At 34.4% G+C, this 21,009-nt stretch overlaps 1 protein-coding gene and 1 long non-coding RNA gene across 3 annotated transcripts; both read left to right on the forward strand.

Annotated features, from left to right (window-relative positions):
* Positions 1-75: 75 nt before the first annotated feature.
* Positions 76-4,211, forward strand: LOC110769031 (uncharacterized). 2 transcript variants are annotated; one of them, XR_015836396.1, is made up of 5 exons: positions 76-244; positions 378-458; positions 1,632-2,041; positions 2,120-3,225; positions 3,813-4,211. It is a non-coding gene; the product is annotated as an uncharacterized LOC110769031 (long non-coding RNA). The 2 variants fall into 2 exon arrangements; XR_002528521.2 differs by having other exon boundaries at positions 2,120-2,313.
* Positions 4,212-16,115: 11,904 nt separating this feature from the next.
* Positions 16,116-17,903, forward strand: LOC110768741 (dof zinc finger protein DOF3.6-like). Its single transcript, XM_021972591.2, has 2 exons — positions 16,116-16,353; positions 16,555-17,903. The coding sequence occupies exons 1-2, from the start codon at positions 16,303-16,305 to the stop codon at positions 17,590-17,592; spliced, it is 1,089 nt and encodes a 362-aa protein (XP_021828283.1). The 5' UTR covers positions 16,116-16,302; the 3' UTR covers positions 17,593-17,903.
* Positions 17,904-21,009: the final 3,106 nt, after the last annotated feature.

Here is a 21,009-nt window from a genome sequence, read left to right on the forward strand (position 1 = left end):
TTATTTATGTACCTTTTTTAGTTTGAATAAGTACAATATATTCATGGCCTAAAAAGCTCAGCTGCCCAATAAAATTCTTCAACAGAGGAGCGCACGGTAAATGAATCTCTGAAGCTCAGCTCCCCACACAACTTCGCCCCTCCCTGTTCTCTCATAGGACTTTTGTCAAACACCTTGCCCGATTGCAGCATACTCAAGCAGAGCTTCAATGGAGATTATGGGGACTTCATGGGTATGAAGAAGGGTGAGTAGGGTCAATAGCCTTCACTCTCATTTGACTGATAACATAGCAGTTGGTTGCCCGCCTATTGTAAATCACCTCCCTCCCTCCCTCCCAAGGAAATCTTGAATCAAATTTCTCTCTGATTTGATTTCAGATGGCAATGGAGATTCTAAAGTGCAAGAACTGCAGCACTGTCATTGCCCTGGCGGAGGATTTTATTGCTGTGACTCAGAAGGTAATTTCACTTCATAATCTTGACTATAGTATATCTGAATCTTTCTCTGCTATTGTAAATGTAATGACTTTCCATGGACAAAAACCTTCCCCATCTGTTCCCACAATGAACGAATCGTTCCCACCGTTGCTTCTTCTTCTTCTCTGTTTCTTTCTTCTTCTTCTTCATTGTTCAATCATCACCTCCTAAGCTCTTACTTCTTGTTGTTCAGTGCTTCTTTGTAATTTCAGAGTCTTAGTTGTGATTTCGTGGAGTTTTCTCAATCCTTTTTGTTGGTTTGCTTTTAAAAGTAGAATAATCTGTTTTTATGATGTATTTATGAATCTTTCTCTGCTGATAATATTTATGACCCTCCTCATCACAGTTTTACAATGTGACAAGTCATTATCAATGGCTGAAACAAATGTAATGAAATAGGAAATTAACAATGGCTAATTCTCTTAACATTGCACCAGCCCAAGTGATCAATTTGTTTATATTATTTTGCTTCTGTGGAAGTTTTTATGTTTTCAAACTCTTGAAGAACCAAAGTTTACTTGGAAACCGATAAAATAAAGAAAACTAGCTGAATCTATTGATAGTATTTCTGAATCTTGCTATGCAATTGTAAATGTAATGACTATTCGTTGCCAAAGACCTTCTCTGCTGATAGTATTTCTGAATTTTTATGTGATATTTTAAATGTAATGGTTAACCATTGCCAAAGACCTTTTCTGCTGATAGTACTTCCGAATCTTTCTATGCTATTGTAAATGTAATCGTTATCCATGGCCAAAGACCTTCTCTGCTGATAGTATTTCTAAATCTTTACATGCTATTGTAAATGTAATGGTTATGGCCAAAGACCTTCTCTGCTGAGAGTATTTCTGAATCTCTGCTATTGTAAATGTAATGGCTATTCATGGTCCCTATTCCCACAATGAACAATCTTTCCGGCCGTTGTTTCTTCTTCTTGTCTTTGTTTCTTTCTTCGTTTCTTCTTTTTCTTCATTGTTCAATCATCACCTCCTAAGCTCTTACTTCTTGTTCTTCAGTGCTTCTTTGTAATTTCAGAGTCTTGGTTGTGGTTTCATGGAGTTTTCTCCTTTTTGTTATTTTACTTTTAAAAGTAGAATAATATAAAATCACTGAAATCTGTTTCTATAACCTTTTACTTGTTCTTTTCTTTTGCAGGAGAGACATGGAATATTTTTAAAATGTGTTAACTTCTCTAAGGTAGGGAGGGAATACCTTCCTCCGTCCTTTAGCATACTGGCGGTAGTGGTGAAATGTGCTTCCTGTCAATCTCGCTTAGGATATCGAATTGAAAGAATGGAGGATCCCGCAATTGAATTTCCGAAGGAAGGTCATTTCCTGATGCACATGCACCAACTGGAGACTGAGGCTGCTCTTGGAGTGTATTCAAATGACTTTGGTTCATCCATAGTAGTTCGTACAGATGGGTCTCAAGTGCAGTCAAATGACTCGAGTGCCCCGAGCGTAAGCTCCTACTGCTGTCACTCATGCGGTACAAGCATTGCATTGGCATCAGACCGTATTTGGACCTCTCTGATCGACTGACACCACGGCTTATTTCAAAAAGTGTAAGCTTCAGAAAACTATTTGATCAATTCACTGTTTTACTCTTTCTTAAGTTTTTTAGTTTTTCAATCTCCATGCAGGCTTACTTTGGAAGTGAAGAGTCAACCTGCATATCCTGATGATGCTATTTCAGGGGCACTGGAGGCCAACTGTGTTGTTTGCAAACTGTTTCTGGGATACAAGATTGAAAAACTGCGGGATCGTAGCATTATATTACCAAAGGAGGGCCAGTTTTTCCTTGACATGCAGAAGCTGGATGCCTACATGGAGTCTGGTAATTGTCTTTAATTTCTAGATTGTTTTATTCTAAATCACCTTGTTTTTCGTTTATGTGAAGTCACTTTTAAATTATTACATAGTAGAGTGTTTGAGAAGTAAATGCGCTCCTTTTTTAAAAAGAAATAAAAATTGTGGATGACCGCTCTAGATCTCTCCTATATGACCAATTTGTTAAGATCAATCCAAACCGGTTAGTACTAATTATACGGTTTAAAGGTCCACATCTATCAACTTCTTTGCGTTTTTGATAATGTTATTACAAAATAATTGATTAAGAAAGTTACGGAAAAATTTGGTAGCTGGTTGTAAATTTTTATTTATTTATTATTAAATGTTATTTATGTACTTTTCTGGGTTTGAATAAGTCACGGTGTGAAACTAAAATCTGGAAAGCTTTAAACTGGGAGAAAAAGGAACACACCAACCCCAAAATACAAAAGAGCTTAGCCCAATAAAAAGCTTTAAACAAAGGGAGAACCGTACGGTACATGAAAAGCCCAATAATTCTCTTGCAATCCTCACATGATCACATCCAATTCCAATGGGTCTGATCTGATATTCAGATTACGAGAGGGAAAAGAGCCTCCAGGTTTCCCACTTTGCATGCTAAGTTTTTTTATCAAGTTTCCTAATTGTAAAGCATGAAGAGGCTTAAGATTCCCACTTTCCAATTATAATTTTTCGAACCTCCAAGTTTCCCAATTTCCATCCTAATTTTTTCTTTCTAAGTTTCCTACTTCATGGAGTCCCTTATAAAGCACATCCCTCCATCCCAAGCACATCTTCACTTAATTTTCTCTCTGATTAATTTTCTCGCTGATTACTCATGTCAATGGAGATTCTACAGTGCAAGAACTGCAGTACTGTTATCGCCGTAGCGAATGATTGCATTAGGGTGACTATGAAGGTAATTTAAATTCATAATTTTAGCGATAACGATCTTGTTCTGCAAGCATTCTGAATCTGGTGGAGTAAGGAAATTGTATTTCTGAATTTTCTCTGCTTTTGTAAATTTAATGGCTATCCATGGCCAAAGACCTTCCCCATCTGTTCCCACAATGAACAATCTTTTCAGCCGTTGCTTCTTCTTATTTTCTTCATCTTCTTTCATTGTTCAATCACCAGCTCCTAAGCTCTTACTTCTTGTTGTTCAGTGCTTCTCTGTAACTTCAGAGTCTTGGTTTTGGTTTCATGCAGTTTCCTCAATCCTTTTTGTTGCTTTTCTTTAAAATTACGATGGGTTTTTCAGCCGTTTTATATCCTGAACTATCACCTAATCGAATTTAACCCCCGAACTTAAAAATCAGCCAATGTAGCACCTCGAAACTAATTAAAATAGCCATGGCTAAATCGGCTGTTTTAATTAGTTCAAGTTTTTGGTTCGTGAGGGTTAACCTTGATTAGGGTCATAGTTGGAAGAGTAAAACAGCAAAATCATTGAAATTTGTTTTTATAACATGTTACCTTCTTTTTTTCTTCTTCTTTCTTTCGCAGGAGAGACATGGAATATTCCTTAAATGTGTAAACTTGGCTGAGGTGGAGAGGGAATACCGTGATCCTTCCTTTAGCATACTGGCGACAGATGTGAAATGCGTTGCGTGCCAAGCTTTCTTGGGATACAAGATTCAAAGGGTGGAGGATCCCGCCATTGAATTTCCAAAGGAAGGTCAATTTGTGATGTTCCTGCATCAACTAGATGCTGCTTTTCAAGTGCATGCAAACGACGCTGCTCCTCCTTGAAATTTTGTTACAAGGAAATTGACATGGTCAATCGAGCTTTTCAATTTGATCTCATTTATAATTTGAAGTTTTAGAATAGTAATCCGCGTTTATTAGTTTAGTTTGTTAGCTGACCAGACTACTGCAACAAATAATATTCAGGAATTTTTGGAATTTACTTTTGTTTCAATAATTTTTTTATAGCTCTCTAGTGCTACGAGCATTTATTACTATGTCCATGTTAAAGTTCGAATTACCGTCCATTCTTTTTTCCTTTTTCCCTTTGGAATTTGTTAAAACTCGATCAGTGAATCTCCTACCAAATCAAAACTCGGTCAGATAGCCAAACCAATATGATCATATGAAATAGAAAAAAAAAAAGATAATAATAAATAAGTAACCATTCAAAAAGATAATCAAACATGCTGACCAAAAACAAGAAAACCAAACATAACCAAACCATGGATTGCGAGAGCCACATGGTTTTGTGGGCCTGGATTGTATACTCTATTGCATAAGAGGACATGACTAGCTTCTCTGGCCTTTGTTAGCCGGAAAGCAGTCTTGAAATGGTCAATTGGGCCTTTATTGGTTTGCCACCTGAGGGGTATTCTCCCACCAAGAATTCTATATATATGACTCTTAAGTGAGGCCTTATCTATTAACCGTTAAATCAATTGGTTAGTCATTGAATCAAATTGATTAACCTTAACGATTAAGAAATAGCGCCTAACCTAAGAGCCATTTATAAGGCCCTCACTATAAAATGACTCATTCACCCACTTTTTTCTACTGCAACAAATCTATTAAAAAAAGTTATGGAACATACCCATTTTTTTAATAACTCTCTAATAGTAAGAGCATTTATCACTACACTCGAGTCAAAGATTGAATGGCCGTCAGTTTTAACATTTTTTTATATAATAAAAACGATAAAAGAATCACAACTAGTACAATCTTGAAAGAGGACATTACGTATAAGGTCAAGAGGTTTCTCATAGCAAACTAAACAATGACCTATAAAAGATAAAAATAAAAGAAGCAAACTTCGCCCCGTTACCAACGCGGGAAACATGATCAACACTCATATCATGTATAAAGTCAAAATTCCAAACTAAAGCGAATTAATTTCTCTCATTATTGAAAGTGAGTTGATTTCTACCAAATTATCAGCTTAATTCATTTATAATAAAGTTTGAAAGGTGAAGCTACATATATATAAAATCGTAATGCCAAACCTGAAAATTTGAAATGATTTTAAATATAGCTTAAAGCACATACACAAATATTGAAATATATAAAGTTAGTTGGGAGAGAACCGTTAATCTATATATATATATAAAGTAAAAGACAAAGAATGGTGAAACATTCAAAATATCAGAAAATTTCATTTATTAATGCAAACATTAAAAATTGAAATTATTAATTAAATAAAGATAATATGGTAAATTCACACTTTTTTATATTAAAAAAATTTATAAAAGCAAAATAAGATAATGAGTTCTATTTTTATGGAACACAAGAACTATCCACTGGGGAAATCATTACCCTTTTTTAAAATTCTATAAATAAATAAAAAACTGAAAAGAAACTTTTATTTTCCACAATTCTTTTCTTTTTTTATATTGATTTCTGTGCTCATGCAGATACAGGTACCAGTTATGTCTTTCGGACCCTAATATATATGACAGCGATGTGGCTTTGCCCCCTCCTACACTAAATAAACCTCGTTTGAAATAATAATATATTTTGTCGGCATGCACAAATAGATAGATTCTAATTTTTCCCCTCGTGTGTTGTGAAGCTGTGGTAGGTTTTCTAGTCATTCTCTTGATCAGATTAAAGCATGAGATTGATCAGATTAAAGCATGAGAGAGAGAGAGAGAGAGAGAGAGAGAGAGAGAGAGAGAGAGAACTTCTTTTAACTTTGGTAGCAGATTTGTTCTCTCCCACACTGATTAGATGAGTCGAAGCTGTGCGTTTTGGTTGTGCTAGTTAGTTTCATATAGAATTGTAACACAACAATATCCGAGTACAATCTGCAGTGCATGATGCATATCTAACAAGGTATCAAAACTTAGTTACGATCTAGCGACATGTGGGTAATAATCATTTTCTCAAGATAATATTTGGCGGCTTTTATTCCTTACACATCAAATGAAAAAAACTTGATTTTATATTGACTTAATGAACCATCATTTTTAGCCTAAATCATATTTTGCATTCAAACCGATTTTTCATATTTTGATTTGGTGGGAATTTGATTTTCTAGTATTTTTATTTGAATCCAAATGGGGGGTACTTCCTTATATATTTACATTGTAAACTTAAGTAAATGGAGTAACATAAAAATAAATGAAAGTAAAAGGACAAAGACATTTACTTAAATGTTGAAAATGGAAATAAAGTAATATATACACCAGTTGAGCAAATGGGCAATTTGAAGCACCTATAATGGTTTTTCCGGCGAGGGGAGGTGCAGTTGCACCTCCTTGCGCCTTAATAGGTCCGCCACTGGGGACAACCATGCTTATCCGAGGGTAATTATGTTCGGCTTGCATTTAGTCAATGGTGGACCTAGGAATTTTTATAGGGTAGGCTAAATTTTAATTTTTTTTTTACAGGAGATATATTATAAGCCTTTTTTCTTTTGAAACAAAAATGTAAATAAAATTTGATAAATCAAACAATGCCACATTACAAGCAAATATAACACAAAGAAGTACAAAATATAAATAAATATCAAATCAAACACATTGTTCAACTACTTAGATCCGAGTTGAGTAAGTTCCTCAGGAATTGAAGTATCAACATTAGATGCAGAAGGTGTATCCTTGTTATTGTTACCACTTCCTTTGAAGAATGAATAAATAGTTTTTTCTCTCTTTGCCGGTCTATTATCATCATGTGACATGATATCCTAACAAGAAATACTAGACACCAAAAATCATATATGCTAATTAATAATTCAAGTTGCAAAAATAAAACATATATAACAATCCCCAAAAGTTTTCACCCAAACCCTAAATCATAAAAACTTAACAACAATTAAAATTGGAAATTGAATATATATAAATAAAAAAAAAGAGAAAAACTTACCAAAGATTGAAGAACCCATTGAAGATAGGTTGGTACAATTTTTTAGAGGGGGAGAGTTATTTCTTCTAGGCTCTAAAGGTTCAAATATGGCGTTTTGGGTGGCTAGAAGAAAATTTCTGATGTTTGCTTCTAATCAAATTTATATAGGGTTATGGATTGCATGTTTACTATTTCCTATATGCTTCAAGAATGGGCTTATTTCTACATTGAGAACTGGGCTTATTTTAAATAGAGAGTTAGACTATTTTTTACTTTACCTAAATTTGGTTTATACCACTAAGCCCCCGTTTGGGATTGCTTTTTTTGGCCAAAAACCTGCTTCACTTTAAAGTTAAGCAGTTTAAGGTGTTTGGTAAAAAGAAAATATCCCGATTATTTTAAAAGCAATGGCCTTTTGACAGCAGCTTTTAAAAGCAGACTCTGGGTTGCTTTTCAAAGCTGCTTTCAAAAGAAGCAGATATGAACATTTAATGAATTTTTTAAATTCCCAAAATACCATCATTCATTTAAAAAAATGACACCACCCCCACTTTCACATCCAACTCCACCACTTGCACCACCACATTCACTACCTCCACAACCACCACCACCACATCCTCTTCCTCCTCATCCTCCACCACCACCACCACCACAACCACCACCTCCACCACCACCTCCTCCTTCACCTCCACCTCCACCTCCACCTCCACCTCCACAACCACCACCACCACAACCACCACCTCCTCCAAAACCTCCAAATCCACCACCACCTCCACAACCAACATCACCACCACCACCACATCCTCCTCCTCATCCTCCGCCACCACCACCTCATCCATCACCTCCACCACCACCTCCTCCTCCTCCACCACCACCTCCACAACCACCATCCCCTCCACCACCAACTCCACCTTCATTACCACCATCACCACCTCCACTCCATCACTACAACTACCACCATGCTGCCACTGCCACCACCACCACCACCACCTCCACAACCGCCATCCCCACCACCACCAACTCCACCTTCATCACCACCACCACCTCCACTCCATCACTACAACTACCACCACATGATTAATACATAACACTTTTAACATCATGTCTATTTTAGTCATTATTCACAGTTACAACAATTTTATATTAAAATTTACCAAACGCTTTTACACTGCTTTTTGTACTAACAGCACTTTAAAAATATTGTTTACCAAACATGGAGCTGCTTTACTTTACAGCTAATTATTTTCAAAGCACAGCAGAAGCAACTTTTTTTAAAAGTGACAGCAATCCCAAACTAGGCCTAACCCTATAAAAAAAATCAGCATCTGCCTTTGCATTTAGTAATTTAAGTTGACTGAGTATTGATAAAATGTACCATATACTATAGATTGATGCTAAAAAGACTAGAGCCAATCACCTCCTATATTAACGCATCACATCCACTTGTATTGCAACCTAGCTTTGACATAAAAAGTAAAAATGGTACGTACCATCTCTCCATTTGAAATTGGATGGAGAACCTTGCTTTTGATGTAGTTGACCCCCCCTCATAATGCTTGATTCATGCAGGTTTGTACCAAAAAAGCGAGCAATTTAGGTCCAACCAATAAACCATTTTATCATTTACATATCAAACCCAAAAAGTGCATAGGGTTTGTGGGGCAAGAACATTATCTGTCTACGCGCAAAGAGTCCCCTGTGGGAGTGTATGAGAGAGAGAGAGAGAGAGAGAGAGAGAGAGAGAGAGAGAGAGAGAGAGAGGGGATGGATCAGATGGACAAGTTATAATATGTTAAAGCTGCAATTTGCTTCCTTTCCAACTAAACATATCTCCCCACATGAAGAGAGTTAGCTTTTGGCATGAAAAAATGGAGCAAAAGGCCGTACTCTGCTAAAATTGGATGGAGAATTAGATTCCAACACCACTAAACCAACCAAAGATCAGTCTTTTCCGATTGGGATCGATTTATTTATAAACAAACAAGTAGAATCTTCCGCACGTTCATTCAAGATAAAAACAGCAGCAGGAAGCACGATGAGATATATGCATGCAATATTCTTAAGATAAAAATAATAATGCCCAAACAAAAAGATTATGAGCCAGCAGCTCCACCCATGCATAAATTCTGGCCTTCATTTAAAGTTCAAATAATCAACTATTAAATAAGATAAACTAAACTGAAACCACCATTATTAAGGGAAATCTATCCTCTCTATTATTCTAAAACACTTCAGCCACAGCTGGTTTATTTAGAGCCCAACAATAGGTCAGGCAAAGGTCTCTTTCATTACACTGGCTAATTAAAATAAAAAATCAATAGAAAATAAGACTAGGAGTGTTAGAATACAATATTATTGATTTGACCCAAAAAAAAAATTCCCTCAAAGATGATATATGCAAAAAATAACTTGAATCCGAAACCATTTGACTACTCAATTAGATCATTATTATTTTAGTCTTTTCTTGAAGTATCATGTTCATCTGTTTTGTTGTTAGCAATTAGATACTTTAATGATTTTCAATTTTTCTGATTTTTTTCAAGGATGATCTATGAATGAAGACTTGAAAAATAGACGGTTTGGATTATTGAAATTTTTTTTATAAAGTACCTTAAAAGGTATCTCTCAAATAATTTATTTCAGAAATTCCTCAATCATATATATATTGTTGGTAATTTTAGAAAAGTAAATCTATTGTTGGAACTTGAGAATGCTATAATATTTTCATGGTCATCTATGTTGTTGGAGATGAACATAATTGAATGCATGACGCTTCCACGTGGTGTATTGTAATTGTACAAGACAAAAGAAAAATAGTAGTTTATTGCACATCTTTATGAGTTGCGACGCCTTTATATGAAAAATATTCGATAAACGTCAGCAAATTTCAACTTAAATTGGATGTTGGACAAGCATGATTTCTCATGTTCTTTTGAGTTTTGACTGATTTTCTTGATAACAAAAGGCAAGGAAATTTCAAACAAGATATAAAATATTCACAAGTGTTACTATTAGGAGCTAAACTCTACTTTCGCTGCTCAATTTGCGTCGTATATACTTCGTACCGATATAAAAAAAAATTTCTCCTACATATTATAGTTGAGATCTCTTAATTGATGACGTGGCACGAGTAGGAGTCTCTGCATCAGAAAGAAACTTATTTATCCCGGGATGTATACACCCTTGGTCATATAACACATCACATGACCTGATTATTATGTAACTCAATAAAAATAAGTTTGTATAAAACTCGGGATAGTTGAGTTGAGTTGAGTTGAGTTGAGTTCATATCCCCCCGACCATAGGCATCTGATGAAAAAGATTGACGTTGATGTGTTGCTACATCATTGGACTATGGGGGCGCCACCAGCCCATACTTTCTTAATTTCAGGATCCAACTTTTGTTCATTCATTATTAAGAGCCGATGGGGCCGCAGTTTGAGAAGTCATCTACAAATTTTTCTATGCTTTTTAACGTTTAACTTAACTTTTTTCTGATATCCGCGTTGGATTTTTCTCATGCCGTTACCATTAGCATTGTTTTTCCATGAAAAAAAGAAGAAGAAGAAGAAGTTCTCATTTGTTTTTCAGTGATATCTATTGATTAGAGTATGTTATCTCATTAAAATAAAATAAATAATATCGTAATGTTAGTTTTTATTTTAGTACAAGCGATATTGTAACATTAGTTAGAATACTAATTAAAATGTAAAATTTGTACTCTCTACTTTCGGATGGATTCCAACGAGGGGTTTGAAGAGATATTTGGGGTTAGAAAGGGATTTAAAATCCCATATTAGTAAAGTATCAAGTTAAACCATGTTGAAATTGTAGAATTGTTTGTCTAAAAAAATTGTGGAATGGAATTATTTATTCAAATTTCTAACTTCAAATTGAAATGTTATTTTCTAAAATCTATTACATTATATCAGCCTTTTCTTAGTTTATTATGCATGAAACTTTTATTTTAATTTTAAAAGCCTTCTATTGCATGATTCCAAATATACAAGTTTGGCATGAAATTAAAAAAAAAATTCTTCCAAATATATTCAAAATTGGTCTCTTTTTAAAGATCTCTTTTAGAATATTTCAATGGTACAATTTATCCATTTTATTTTATTTGGATATGTGAAAAAATATGTAAGAAAATATAACTATTGATATGAAGTTATTGAACTGTAGCCTCCCCTCCTCCTAAATCTTTTTTCATATAAAAAAACTATAATTCAATTCAATTCAATTCAACAGATTCAAAAATAGTTCAATTTATTGAAATATTACTTTGAACTATTGAACAACCATTGCGGATGCTCTAACAACACAAGTTTGAATCTCCTCCAAGAAAATGGATCTTGGAGACATTTTCATTGTCTTCCCCTTGATTTTTAATTTAGTTTTTCAAAAAACAACATCATATTGATTTAAAGATATAGCATACATGATGTAAATTTAGGTGATAATATGTCCTCTTTCTTAATAGCATCATATTTCACTAAGTAATCTTATTTTAGGTTTTTCTTTCCTCGTGCTAAAGTATAATATTGTATCCTATAACATCATCTAGCATTTTTTTTTTCCCATCTTTTTTAGGTTAGCTAAACATATATAATAAACAAGAAACTTCACAAATTTAATAACATTAATTTTTACCATCTTGAAATTCCTTAGTACTATTAGATTTCCTCATCTAAACACAAAATAAAAATTTATTAAAGACTATTTTACTTAATTAGTCGCCTTTTTGGCCTCAAAAGGAACATGCTTTTTACTATATATGTAGAAATACTAATGTAGTTAGTATCTATATCATGGTAGGTTTTGTCTTAATAATTCAATGGTAGGAGTAGGTAAAAGTCGATTTGAGGTTCTATAATTTCTCTTCATCTTTTTTTTTTGGGTCAAAAAATACTTCATTGAAAAGCAAGAAGCCAGAAACAACAAAGGGAGGAGAAACAGAAACAACCAAGCCAAGAGAGTGCACACCATTTTCTAGTGCAAGCTTTTACATCCATTTTTATAGATCACGACAATCATATATATATATATATATATATATATATATATATATATATATATATATATATATATATATATATATTTCTAATATACAAAATAAAACCTCAAAATGCATGCATGTTTAACTGAGGGAGGCCAGGTGATTACTTTGTCTTAAACAAAGTCACAAAAAGAAAGATTCTTTTTTTTACGTCTATATGAAAACACGTTGCCATATGGCTTTCTTTATAAAGAAGGGATTATTACTGTTGTGTAATAGATGTTATTATGTTCTTTTTTTGGAAAATAACAAACTAATGTATTATTATTTAAAGTTAATTTTCTCTTATGTTGTTTACTGATTTCTAAATTAAGGTACTCTATCATATAATTGAAATTTATCTAAGTCTACCTTTTTCTTTTAATATGCCTAAATGCTCTTGAAATGCTTCTATGGATTCTTTACAAACTTGTAAATGATGCTATTATGTACTTCTAATTTTCTTCTTGGATAATTACTTACTTTTGGTGATTTTAATAATTTTTCTAGATTCCTAATTTCTACTTGGTATCCAACTTTCTGTTTTTTTAATTCTTGTAACCTTTTTAAAAAAAATTCTAATAGGTGTCCACCAAGGGCCAAACATGCAAAGGGTTCACTATTCTTAACTGGTGATTCTGGTAATTAACAAATTTTTAACAAGTTATAAAACGTTGGTTTTTTTTATCAGTTGTGTTGATTGACTTCTTTCCTCAAGGTACTTTACTATTATAATCATATTATTTAGGTGCTAAACTAAGGCTCTGATACCATAATTTCAGTAGGTCTCGGTCAAGGTTTCCAAAGGCCAAAATAACAAGAAGACACCACGCCTAGAACATGGAACTGTAAAAAAGCCAACTTAAAGGGCTATGGAGCAAAACTCAGAGGTTCCCTGACAGACATCCAGTTATTGTTATGGCAAACATCAAACATGACCAAGTGCTCAAACAAAAGTATTGATCATCATCAGTTATTGTTAAACCAAGTTGAAATTGTAGAATTGTTTCTCTAACAAATTGTGGATTGTTTATACTTAAGTATTCAAAATTCTAACTTAAAGTTGAAATGTTATTTCTAAAATCTATTACGTATATAATAGCAACCAATTCTTAGTTTATTATGCATGAAACCACTTAGTCTCTTGTTTATTGGTAATTTTTTTTTAATTTTAAAGCCTTCTATTGCATGATCTATTTGTGCTTTTCCATTTCATAAATGATATTATTTTTTATTTTAAAAGAAATTATTCAGTTATTTACCCATTCTTCTCATAACTAATATTTTCGTTTGCACATTCATTTTCTTTAATCTAACAACACAAGTTTGAATCTCCTCCAACAAAATGGATCTTGGAGACATTTTGATTGTCTTTAATATCTAGAGAGAGAGAGAGAGAGAGAGAGAGAGAGAGAGAGAGAGAGAGAGAGAAGGGTTAATGTCACTTCTTCCCCTTGATTTTTAATTTAGTTATAAAAAAAAACACAACATTATATTGATTTAAAGATATAGCTACATGATGTAAATTTAGTGATAATATGTCCTCTTTTCTAATCGCATCATATTTCACTAAGTAATCTTCTTTTGGGTTTTTCTTTCCTCGTGCGAAAGTATTGTATCCTATAACATCATCTAGCTTTTTTTGAAGGTTAGCTAAACATAATAAACAAGAAACTACACAAATTTAATAATATTAATTTCCACCATCTTGAAATTCCTTAGTACTCTTAAATTTCCTCATCCAAATACAAAGTAAAGATCCATTAAAGAGTATTTTACAGGGTTGCCTTTTTGGCCTCAAAACCAACATGCTTTTTATTATTATTATTATTATTATTATTATTATTATATATAAATTTTCTCCTATGCAGACATTCAGACGTTGTTATCGTGCGGACGCCATGTATTTTCTACTACTCTTCCCGACTTTCCTCCATGTTTACAATGACGTCCGGACATCCGCATAGAAAAAAGATGTATATCAGTTCTTTTCCCATCCGGATTATATATAGAAATACTAATGTAGTTAGTATCTATATCATGGTAGGTTTTGTCTTAATAATTCAATGGTAGGAGGTGGTAAAAGTCGATTGAGGTTCTATAATTTCTCTTCCGTTTTTTTTTTTTTTTATGGTTTGAAAAATACTTCATTGAAAAGCAAGAAGCCAAAAACAACAAAGGGAGGAGAAACAGAAACAACCAAGCCAAGAGAGTGCACACCATTCTCTAGTGCAAGCTTTTACATCGACTTTTATAGATCACGACAATCATATATGTTTTCTACCATACAAAACAAAACCTCAAAATGCATGCATGTTTAACTGAGGGAGGCGAGGTATGTATGAATGATCCATATGGAATCCAAAGTTTAATATCTTGTGACATTTTCTTGTTACCTAAAGAAAATTAATGAACTTAATTACTGTGATCTGTAAAAGAAGATTCCTTATAGACGAAGCTTTGGCTTTTATTTATTATGTGGTTCGTTCTCGCATCCCCCTTAGCCTTAGCCCCATGGTGATGCAGCCAGCCCCACACCCAAAAGAGAAATTCTATAATATTTAGCGACCTGCAAACCATACTGGGTCTCTTTCTGGAAAAAGGTGATTAAACAGAAAAAAAAAAAAAAAAAAAAAAAAAAAAAAAAAGAGTAACAAAAGAAAGAAAGATATCGAAACTCTAGCTTGCTAACTCTTAGTGCTCTCACTTAGCTCAACTAATATATAAATGACAAATTAATTATACAGACACTTTGATGGATGTTCTCTTTTGTTTTCATAAATTATATGATGAGTTAGGCATTAAAGTTGTGAGACAACTTGAAGATTTTGTGACGCTTAAAAGGCCATAAAGATGGATAAAATTTGGGGCACGCTAAAGATTTTTTCTTTATCGATGATCTGTCGTAATTGACTACTTAGAAAAGGAGTCTTATCTGTCACAGTAATTTAGCATGTTGGAATTAATATGAATTTATACTTATTTTTTGTGCGAAAGTATAGAAGAAGATGAAGAAAAAAAACATTTAGCACCTTTAATTTGTGTTGTTGTTTTTTTCAGCATATAATAATCTTAGGTTAGGATGTGGATGTGGTTCACACTTTTAGCATCCCCTTCGTCCCACCCATACTTCTTTTTCATAATCACTGTACATCGTCAACATTCCTTCTTGGTTAAGAGTTTAATAACAGTTAATTTAAAAAAATTCCTTTTTATGTGACATTTTTTTCTCACATGTGAGTTTTAACATTTTTCTTGTAATTGTGTGTCTCACTTATGAACTCATATGATTCTCTTATTTGATCGTCTTTTAACGCACTTTATATTACGTGATTCTTACATTATTTGTTATGAGTCTATACACCCGAAGCAAAAAATATTTATCTATTTCAACCAAACAAAGAAAACGATTACTTGGAAGCACTCATAGTTCCCAAACCAAACTCAGTCAGTTATTCAATTACATTTGATGGTGCTGCATGATAAAATAGGGTGACAATAAAAAGAGTACTAATTGAAAAGCGATCGTTTCAACTAATTAAAAAAAAAAGATTACCACTTGACAATTGATTAAGGACAACGGTATATACACAACACAACTAACTAGTTTTGTTACCATGGAAAATTAGTCATGTTGGTAAAAGGATTAATGCCATAATTAATATTAATTATTCCGTACAACTCCTAATCAGGATTAATTTGATGACTTCACTTGAGGGCGGCGATCCCACCACGACGGCCAAATAGTAGTGATTTGTAATTTGCTTTACTGTGTCACGTTCTCTATCTCTCTCTGTCTCTCTCATTCTCTCTCTTCCTTGCATGAGCCAGGAAGCAAGTAGCCTTTTTTTAGCACTAATTAAATCACAGTCCGCAGCATCTCAAAAGAAAGCTTAAATGCGAAGAAATTTCGTCCACTCAAAACCCTAAATATATAATAAAACAAAAAGAGATGAGAATGAGGGAATAAAAGCAAAAATATACAAAAGCCTCTCCCTTGCTTTCCTCCTCTCTTGCTTTCTCTTTTCTCTTTCTTTCTTTCTTTCTTTCTTTCTTTCTTTCTTGGCTCTGGTATTCCCTTGGTGTGATTCTCCACCACCATATTTCCTAAAGACCCATCAAACTTTATAAAAGAAATAAAGATCAAACACCATGGTTTTCTCATCTATTCCAGTCTATTTAGATCCTCCCAATTGGCACCAGGTGAGGTTTTCTCTAGCTCCAGTTTTTCCATCAACACCTTCTATCTTCACCAAAACAGAAAAGGGAAGAACAAAAAAAAAAGCAAATTCAAAAGATATATTTATTCCTATTCCTTTGTGATATATCTCTTTGTGAATATACCAGAAATATATGTTCCTTATGCTTAACTCATAGTTACTTTGGATTTTTATTATCTTGCAGCAACCAAATCATCATCAACTGGGAAGTACTACTACTGGAAACGAAAATCCACTCGAGCTTCCACCGCTGCCTCCACCGCCACTCACTCATGTCGGTGGCCAAGGGAGTACAGGTGGTGGTGGCCCGGGCTCCATCAGACCCAGTTCGATGTCCGATCGAGCCCGTATGGCAAAGATTCCACAGCCAGAAACCGCCCTCAAGTGTCCGAGGTGTGAGTCCACCAACACCAAGTTTTGCTACTTCAACAACTACAGCCTCTCTCAGCCTCGCCACTTCTGCAAGACATGTCGGCGTTACTGGACCCGAGGAGGTGCCCTAAGGAATGTTCCAGTCGGAGGAGGATGTCGCCGAAACAAGAAAAGCAAAAGCAACAGCAGCAGCAGCAGCAGGTCCAAATCTCCAGCAGCCACAAGTACCGATCATATTCAAACAGGTTCCAACTCATCTGATCATCATATGATTGATACTCATTTGTCACAACTGCCACAGGCAACTCATCAATCCCTGCCATTTCTGGCCTCAACAATCCAAAGTCTTGGACGTTATGGTGGAGCTGGGAACATGGGACTAAACTTCAATGAGATCCAGCAGGGACAGACTGATCACCACCATCATATGGGATTCCAATTTCACCAGATAGGAGGCAATAATATTAACAATTTAAATGGTGGAATATTGGGAGGAGATAACCAGTGGCGCAATTTGAATTTGCAGCAAATTCCATTCTTGGGTGGTTGTGGGTTTGATTCATCACCCTCAACAGGTTTATACCAATTTCAAACTGGTGATCAAGGAGTTGATCATCATCATCAAGCACCAACTGATCCTATGGCTGCTAATAATTCTAGGGTTAATAATACCGGTGATCACTTGCCCCCTCCAGTGAAAGTTGAAGGCAATCGTGGGCTTAGTTTGACAAGACCTTCTTTGGGTACTAATATTTCTGAAAACAACAATAATCAGTTCTGGGGTGGCAATTTGAATTCGTGGACAGATTTATCAGGCCTCAACTCTTCTTCCACAAGCCATCTCTTGTAAGTTTTCCAAGCCAGAAATTAAACCAGTGTATAATTAAGATGGATGCACGAGCCCTTATCATCCTTGATGATGATTAGAGGTGGGATATATGGATCCAATAACTAAGAAATGGTAGTCTTTCTGATTTGTATTTTATTTGCTTTTTTTCTTTTTTTCTTTTTTTCTTTTTTTCTTTCTTGTTTTGAGTACTTATTGTGCTTCTTCGTATCGTGTATTAACTAATGTATGGTGTGTGTATGTACCATATGGGTTTGTATCTGCCACTATGAGCTGATCATCAATGGTACTCCTTTTGAAAAAATTTCATTTCATCGTATCTCTCATATCTTCTTCAGCCACATGCATTAATAATACCAATTGCATGCATCACAATGAGAAAATTCAATCCGCACCGTTTCTATCGTTTGATTTACTATGAAAACAATAGGGTTCCTTGGCTTGAAATTAGTAAGTGATATTCTATGAAAATCTGTGTCTGAAACATGTGGCTCCATGTATGTGTTTTTGTTCGTACAATCTTCATGGAACACCACTTGACAAAAGCTGCATATCAATTAATTAAAGAAGAGTATGTTTTTCAAAATTATATGTATATATATGCTTGAATCAAGAGGAGATTGAAGTTTATACTTTATATATGTAGAGATTCTGCAGCTTAATTTATTATGTCCCTGCAGTGGTGCATTAATTGCAAGTCTCTCTCTGTCTCTCTCATTTTGTTTTTAAAGTACTTTGTTGAGGAAGTTGATCCACATTCCACCATTGCTCTGAAAAGAGTTGCCTTTATTAAGTCCTTCACCAGCATCCTCTTCAATGGTGTCTCCCTCCCTCTCTCTCTCTCTCTCTCTCTCTCGCAAGTTAATGTAGGAAAAGTGATGTGTCATCAAGACTTGATCGAGAGAGGGTCGACACTGACTCCACTTCCCCGTTTTCCCCAATTCCTCTAAATTTGGCCAAATTTGAATTCCAAGAAAGCTTCTTGTCTCATGTTTTTATGAGATTCACTGAGGTGTTAATGTGTTTTCAGTTTTCACCTCCGGAGGAAAACATGTTTACTACATTTAGATTTTAAGTCAGAGAGACAGATGGCAAGAGAGAGAAAGAGATCAGAGAGAGCATCATCATTATACATACAAAACAGTACTATGTATAATGATTTTTCAATAATAATAAGAATGATAAGATCAGTGGAAGTACTTATTTGTTTTACATGGGTGAAAGTGAAAGTTGACGACTTTGAAAGGAAATTGTGAGAAAACGCCAAAAATCCCACTAAAAACCATGCATGCAAGTATCTAGCATCTCAACCAAATCCAAGTGAGCAACAAGTATTCTAGATTTTTGGTAGAGAATGGTGCATCATGCATGAGCTATATATGATAAAACCCTAGCAATATAGGTCAAAAGAACTCTATAATATATCATTGCTTTTTTCTTATAAGTCTTGAAACACAGGATTTTAAGTGCAGATGCGTCTTTTTTTATTAACACTTTACTTATAGTGTTTACTGTTGCTACTTTAAAAATTAAACATGGTCCCCCAGTGTCTCATCCTTTCAAATTGGGTCAAAAAAATTATAAAACTTTGTCACGTTAGAATAGAAAGATATATGTGTATATAATCTCTGTTGATCTCTTCGGAGATCGATGTAATAATTACATATTAGTATTGTACGCCAAAAAGGGCTGGTCATCTTATGAAAAAGAGAAGGAATCAAGGATTTGCTTTTGCAAGAACCAAGGCTGCCAAGCAATGGACGAATAAAGCAATCAAACCAGAATGCCAGAAGCAAAAAATTAAAGCACACACACACACACACACACTCTCTCTCTCTCTCTCTCTCTCTCTCTCTCTCTCTCTCTCTCTTGATATTTGATATTTGATGAGTTTGGTCATGGGACGTGGACAGTGAAGACAGTTATTGTGAGTCGAAAATGTGCATGCATTCTGCATATGGGCGTCAAAGAAGGCAAAAGGGAAAGCAAAGAAATAAAAGAGGAATGGTTGCTGTTGTTGGTGATGAGCCTGAGAGACTGAGAGGTACGACAACCGCTGGAAGAGCAATCAAAGGCTTCAAAGCCTTATTCAAAAGCAAAGCATATGGCTCGGAAATCCAAGACCCTCTATGTTATGGATGTTCATTTTGTTGACCCACACTTTGATAAACGTGAAATATATATGCTCTCTCTCTCTCTCTCTCTCTCTCTCTCTCTCTCTCTGATTGTTAGTTTTTTCTATTCGCTGCTTTTTGCTCTCTCTTTCTCTGTCCTCAGTGTTAAGTGTTTATGTTTGTTGAAGCAGAGATGGGCCTGCGTTTTATTTTTTCCTTTTTCACTTTATTCCTCTTTATCACCTTCTGATCTTCTTCTTCTTCCAAATGGGTCCACGTTTAATTTTGCATTTCTTTTTACAATTCTGCTTCTTCACCTTCTTTTTGAGCGTTTTGTGCAGTATCACTGATACTCGTTCTGGAATCTGGACCATTAACCTTATAGCTTTTTCAGCAGATTTTTAGTTAATAATGACTTGCAACCTGCATATTCAGTTTGAGTCTTACTTGTGCTACGTCACATTAGTTGGGATTGCTATAATATATACTCTCTTGTGGTTGATAATATTTACTTGCAACCTTATAGTTTTTTGAAATTTAGGGTTAAATGTTTGAGATTTGTATAGAGAGTTTGTATTGAAAAGTGTTACCCAGCCAAGTAGTGAGGAGTTGGACAATTGATCAAGGATTTGAGCACTTCTTCTTCATCTTCTTTGTTTTTTTTTTTTAAAGTACAAGCGATAGTCTAAACTACAAGGGATGAAGTTTCTCACAAACACACAACTGATGCCATGGGGATTCGAACCTCTGGTATGCAAGTTTAGCACTTCAAATATAATGTAACTCGAAAGAAAATGATGGAAGCCTAAACATCAAGACATATGCATAAGCAAGAACACTCGTACTCTCGTCTATATATTTTGGAAAAATACAGGTAACCCTTACGATATTAATGCCAAACTCATAAACACAAGAACTAAATTGTCATCATCTTTCTAAAACTAAGAGTCATAATATATGTGATCTGATGTCTCATCAAAGTACTTTACTAGCATGATCTCTTGATCTCTCATTCTTTTCTCCGATTGATTATATACAATCTAGCTAAGAGATACATATTTGCATCTGAACTTCAATTTTTAACTCGGGTCTTTATGAATTTAAGATTAGCTTCAATGCATTCAATCTGAAAAAGCAAATTCAGTGGTCCCATATTGTCTTAAGGGACCATAATATCATATGCATACATATTAAGTTACTTTTTAGATACATATATGTTATGATACAACCCATTATATGCGTAGGTATACTATATGTATACAAAACATGCGGCAAGTTAGCATAGATGTTGCATTATTTTTGTCAC

Source organism: Prunus avium, chromosome 6 (genome assembly GCF_965620075.1).
Source record: "Prunus avium chromosome 6, drPruAviu1.hap1.1, whole genome shotgun sequence".
Lineage (NCBI taxonomy): Eukaryota > Viridiplantae > Streptophyta > Magnoliopsida > Rosales > Rosaceae > Prunus > Prunus avium.

Coding starts and splice junctions, on each gene's coding strand:
- LOC110768741 (XM_021972591.2), top strand. CDS start 16,303: ATGGTTTTCTCATCTATTCCAGTCTATTTAGATCCTCCCAATTGGCAC. Junction 16,354..16,554: donor ATCCTCCCAATTGGCACCAG/GTGAGGTTTTCT, acceptor ATTATCTTGCAG/CAACCAAATCATCATCAACT.